This window comes from Theobroma cacao, chromosome 5 (assembly GCF_000208745.1).
Source record: "Theobroma cacao cultivar B97-61/B2 chromosome 5, Criollo_cocoa_genome_V2, whole genome shotgun sequence".
In the NCBI taxonomy this organism is placed as follows: domain Eukaryota; kingdom Viridiplantae; phylum Streptophyta; class Magnoliopsida; order Malvales; family Malvaceae; genus Theobroma; species Theobroma cacao.
In genome coordinates, this window is record NC_030854.1 from 36119234 (window position 1) to 36125607 (window position 6374).

A 6374-nucleotide genomic window follows, 5' to 3' on the forward strand; every position below is an offset into this window, starting at 1 on the left:
CAATACTTTGATTTGATTAGATCCAGGACAAGCAGCAAGTATTTAATCACTTTCTAACTGACTGCATACATGGAAGTTTAGTGGTATTAGGTTTAACACATGAACCTCATGAAAATGACAAGTAGATTAGTGGTGGTGGCATGGCACATTTGGTTGCATTCCACTGGCAAAGCTTAATTTATTGCCATGAGTTAAAGCAAATGCATATGATCTTCATTAGAACAGTAGAAAATGTTGTATTAGTATCACTACCCCAATTGTTCTTCACCACTTCTGCAAGAATCTCAAAAAGTCATACAATAGCTGGTGAGTGGTGGTGGGGGATGATTTGCACATGAAAGAGGAGAAATTAATAAGCACACAGAATTTGGGTGTCTGCTGCTGGAATTCTTGCTTCTTTATTGCAGCCAATAGGTTTCCATAGCATTTTTGCTTTCAGTTGGTTCATGTGATTTTTGTTGGTCGGTTTTTCCTTTTGAGAATTCTTGGAATATACACAGGCGTTTGTAAACTGTTTGAAAAGGACAAGAATTGAGTTGTAAGCAAAGTTTGTCTGGAATTTGAACATGGTGATTCCCGACGTACAACAACATGAGACTGAAATCCAAGTCTTCCTCCCATTCCAGAGTTTTCTATTGAGATGACAAGGGTTTCAGGCTTCTTCATAACACTTCGTAAGATAATATGTGTAACCCTTTCTTCGAACTTATTTCTTAACTCTAATGGAAATTACTTATCAAAAAAAAAATTTAAAAAGATGGAATTGTAAAGAAAAAGGGTTTACTTTGATTTACTCTGCAAAGTTTTTAGATCAAAACTAGGATCTTATCCATACCAAAGGGCTTCTATATATAAATTTATTTATTTACTTAGTTCCTAGTAGTAGATGGATAAGGAGGGTCTAAATCTTAATTGCTTGGCCCCAAAGAAGTGTAACAAGGCTTTTGCACTTTCATATATTTCCCAAAATATATTGCTAAAATAACTTTTTGCAAGATGAACTACGGAGAGCATCAGAGCAACAGAGAAGCAGAAGTGCTTGGTGAATAAATATATAAAAGGAAATAACTTATCCACATGCTATACCCCATATTTAATTCAATTCGATGCCCTCAGCTTTGATTGTCAAATGCCCTTGCTTTGGACCTTTTTGCACTGGCCGCCAGGGCACTGATAAGTACCACTCCTCCACAAAGGTAAATGATCTCAATCTTTTCAACTCCACCTGACTTATTTTTAATTTCTTTAGGCTCCTTAATGTATCCCGCAAAGCTTGGTTCCATAGTCCATATCCTTTCTTTCCCCTCCCCTTTTTTTCATGGTATCTAGTTCCATAAGCTAATGAAGAGACTATAAATGAGTCCCTGATTTATTGAAAAGTTGTGATAGTGGAGATATACCTACCTTGCTATCTAATTAAGCTATCGATAATTACTGTATATCTTTTTTATAGGAAGAAAAATTCTAACTCGATTATTTGAATAAAAGATATAACATAATTATCATTTTATTTATTTAAATGATTATATCACTTTCGAAATTTGAATAAAATTCTATTGAGAGATTGCTTTTTGATCTAAAAAATTACAAGTCGATAAAAAAAACATATGCAATGATGTCACGGATAATTCACATCAACTTTAAATGTATTAATTTACATATCTTCGTCACCTAGTTACAATTACTTTTGGGATTATTCAGCATTTCTATTTTGATGAATAGATTGGACTTAATGCTTATTACATCTTTCATGAAGGATCAACATCTAAATTAAGAATTCTTTCGTTTTTGCCTTTTTCAAGAGGGCAATCAAATTTTTGCTTGCCAATTGTTCCATAAAGATGAAATTTCACACTGCTCCTTAGTCTTAAGTGTCACCAACTTTCTCTATCAAAGGAATTAAAATGCCACAAGGTTTATTGTAAGAGTGAAGCAATGAGGAAAAGATAATTCTATCCATCGGATGTCTACATAAATTGAATATAAAGATGTGAAAGGACTTTGTTTTTATCTTCGTTTTGTGAATTAGAATATATATATAAGCAATGATGATTTGGAAACAATGAATGGACCACTTTCATGGAGACATGACACATGGGGACATGCTATAAAAGCACCAATGTTAGATAATTAGATCAGCTAGACTTTATGGACAAAAGATAAGTAATGATAAAGTTTAGTAATAAATTATATGATTGAATATTCATTATTATTATTCTATATGTTATTAGTGGAGTTTTAAAATTTTAAACGTGAGATTAAAATATTATCGTATGATTTTCATTTATTATATTAATTTATTAATTAATTTAAATATACCTTAATGGAGTTTTTGACAACTCTCTAAACTCACTTGTGAAGAATATAAATTTTATTTAATAATAATCTTATTTTTTTCTATTTCCTTTTTAGATATTCTCTCCATTTTATTTTTTTATTCATGATTTTTTTTATGTCTCGAAAATATATTATCTTTCTTTTTTTTAACATCGAATATTTTTATTTTGTATATTTCAAAACTATTTTTCATGATCTTTCAAAATATTTTGACATAAAAAACCATGAAAAATTAATTTTATAAAAAAATTAATATAAAATTTAATTTTTTTTAAAATTTCATGAAAATCAAATAAAAACAATATAGGATGAAAAGAGTACTCTAAATATACTCAGTTTAATTTGTCAAAAGGTTTCCCACTGCACCTAAATATGCAATAAGAATCATCACCATCACATCATATCTGAAGCACAAATCAGGGATTTATACCAAATCATTTTTCTTAACATTTGTTGAAGACAAAGGAGGATAATCAATACTTGATTAATCTCATTTAAACAACTAAGTTATGCCCCACTTTATTATGGTGGGAGGGGACAATAATGGAGGAAAAGAACTGATGGATTTCAGGATTTGGTTATCAGTTCTTTCCTTCTCTTATAAATACTGATTGAAGGAGTGAAATTGACACTGAAAATCAGTATCATCAAGCAAATTAAAGTTTCCATACGGTTTATATATATATATATATTTAGTCTTGGTTAAACTTTTCTCTCATCTTTTCATGAAAACCCTACCAAGTAAATACAAAACAAAACATACTATTATAACGTTTTTTTTATAATTCATTCTGATGTGAAAGCCTATTGAAATTGAATTATATGAGGACTATATATATGGTTGAAGCGCAAGAAAGGCTATGCCAAACTATGTGTTAGGAGTAATATATTTAATTAAACAAAGATGGGCAAAGAGTAAAGGTGCCATAGCTGTGGAGCTTAGCCAAGGGAGGGGGATATAGGCAAGCAGGTTTTGTGCATTAATTATAACCAAACTCTCACTCATGGTAACCAATAAGAGGTTAGAGATATCAAGTTCTAGTTTGTTATAAAGAATTCCCCTGTTGTTTTGACAGTTACTTGGTTTGATCCTATGCCTCCATCAAAGTTATGCTTGGTTGAATAATAAAAGCCAAAAAAGCAATGCAATATGACCATTCACCCCTAATGGGGTCCTAAGTTAAAAAGGAATAAAATGAAATGAGGAAGGAAAATGCTTGGAACCCTAAACATTATATGACTGATGATTCTTTTTATTTACAATGTTTATAAAGTATTTTGACTATGATTTCCATGGAAAAATTTGACAATATGAAAGGGGAGAGTATGGAATTTACATTTAAAAAATAAAAGGAAAGTGAAAAATAAGATTCCTTACTTGCATGTCTTTGACAGTAACGTGAATTTGGCTTTACAAGTTAAACATCCATGTTGTTGCCATGTTTGCATTGCTTGTATTAATCAACAAAAAAAAAATATATATATATATATACTATATAATTATATATANTATATATATATTCTTTTATGCATTATTCCTTTATTTTTTCTTTTGCTAATGATATGCTAAAACCATTTTTTTAAAATTTTTTTGAGAAATTATTGTAAAAAAAATTGTATTTCTTTCCCCAAAAGTCAAATTGTATTTACCCACTTTTATTTATATATATATATATATATTATTGAGAAAACACCAAAAGAGCTAAAAATAAGCAGAAATAAAGGACGTGGCAGTCAATGGCAATTCCTCCCAACAAAAAGAAAAATAAATTCGAAACCAAAAGAAAGAAACATTCCAGAAAGCTAAAAGGACTCTCCCCTTTCATATTGGGTTTCCGTTTTTCCACTCTCCCAAACAAACAAACAAACAAACAAACAAACGTGTTGAATCTTAACTGGCTTTCTTCTGAATCCCTCCCCTCTCACCGAATATTCCTCTCAACAATGCCTTTCTTCCTTCTCTATAAACCCCACACCTAGCAATAAACTCTTCCAACCAAAAACAAACCCCAAAAACCCTCAGAAAGAATTGAAAACAGAAAGAAAGAAGGAAAGAAAGAAAACCCAAGAACCCCAAAAGGAAAAACAATGAGTGAAACATTGAAGAACAAGTACCAAGTATGTGAAGAGATCGGAAGAGGTCGGTTTGGAACAATATCTCGAGTGTTTTGTCCTATCACCCAAGCCTCATTCGCCTGTAAATCCATTGACAAACGCCTTCTCACAGACCCCACTGACCGAGAATGTCTCGAAAACGAGCCTAAAATCATGACCCTTTTGTCTCCTCACTCCAACATCGTACAAATCCACGATATGTTCGAATCCGAAGACACCCTTCAACTCATCCTCGAGCTTTGCCAACCTTACACTCTCTACGACCAGATTCTGCAACCGGGCTTGTCTGAATCCAAAGCCGCTTCTTACGTGCAACAGATTATGTCTGGCTTAGCTCATTGTCACAGGTTTGGTATTGTTCATAGAGATATTAAACCTGATAACATTTTCTTTGACTTTAGAGGTAAGTTAAAGATTGGAGATTTTGGTTCTGCTACGTGGTTAGGGGAACTTGGCACGGTCGATGGGTTGGTGGGAACTCCTTATTATGTTGCACCGGAGGTTGTGATGGGCAGAGCTTACAATGAGAAGGCCGATGTTTGGAGTGCTGGTGTCGTTTTGTATGTTATGTTAGCTGGTGTTCCACCGTTTTATGGTGAGACAGCCGAGGAGATTTTCGAGGCTGTTTTGAGAGGGAATTTGAGGTTTCCTACAAGGATTTTCAGATCAGTTTCGGCTGAGGCGAAGGACTTGTTGAGGAAGATGATCTGCAGAGATGTTTCTAAGAGATTGTCCGCAGAACAAGTTCTGAGTAAGTTCCTTTTTTTCCTCACTTTTTTGGGGTTTTGGTTTTGATGTGATATGAAAAATTGGAATGATTTGAAGCTTTCCCTTTCTCTTCCTGATTGTCAGAGGAGAAAGGAAAGGAAGTTCTCTAGGTTGAATCTTCAAAGGATTTTGTCTTTTTAATGGAGTTTGTTTCTTGGTCAGATTTGATCAAGTTTTCCTCATCTAATAAATTCTATCAGCATCCAAACAAGGAACAAATTGTTAATCCTTTTTTGTTCTGAAATGCAGGGCACCCCTGGATCTTGAATGGAGGGGAAACAACTTCAATGGACTGATTTTCTTTTGAAAAGAGCTCGAAATGATCAGTCAAAAGCAATGCATAATAGCTTATCAGTATGTAAATAGTAGCCCTGCCTATCAAATCCCATAAGGGAGGTCCCCAGGTTTTCTTCTCTACAAAGCATCAAAAGTCAAACAAGAACTCCATGATGGATGCTTCCCACAGAATCCAGTTTTCCAATGCCATGGAGGTAACGTAGAGAACAGAGTTTCTTAACATGGGGCTCAACCACCAAGAACTTACCGGTCTTGTCTAGTCCTTTTTTTGTTTTTTTTTTTCCCTTGTAATATGTTTTTCTTATTTTATTTTCTGTTCATGTTCAAGAGAGAAGCAAGAGAGTGTATATATATTAAATAGTAGGTTGAGAATCCTCCTCCTGTACTTTTTTTTTTGTTAATGAGAGTATAAAGGAAGTGAGAAAGCCTTACAAACAAATTGTTCTTCTCTTCTGCTTTTTATATATGGGAATCTAGTCTGCCTTTTTTTTTTCCTGAGAATATGAATCCTTGAATAGAGAAATGCAATCCCCAAAAATGAATTTTTATGTTCATTGTGGAATCTGATTTTGCATCTTTTGATGGTCCATTCCCATTTATCAGTTTCTCTGGTGGAATCTAAATGTTCATTCTTCTTTTGATAGAGGCATAACAATAGCATGTATTTGGGGGGTTGGCAAGGGAATCTGCAGAATTCTAATCAGGCATGTAATTGTGAACTAGCAGCTGGCTATTCTTTCCATATTGACATTTGTCAAAGTACTATGAAATGAAAGCTTTGATTGCATATCTTTTATCACCCACCAAAGTCATAAGGAGGAGTTTTGCCTACTAAAGAATCAAAAAAAATTTTTGGG

At 33.2% G+C, this 6374-nt stretch overlaps 1 protein-coding gene across 1 annotated transcript; it reads left to right on the forward strand.

Annotated features, from left to right (window-relative positions):
• On the forward strand, positions 4162–6010 carry LOC18600079 (phosphoenolpyruvate carboxylase kinase 1). The gene is made up of 2 exons (XM_007030370.2): positions 4162–5203; positions 5470–6010. Exons 1-2 carry the CDS (start codon positions 4426–4428, stop codon positions 5514–5516), a joined length of 825 nt encoding a protein of 274 aa, XP_007030432.2. The 5' UTR covers positions 4162–4425; the 3' UTR covers positions 5517–6010.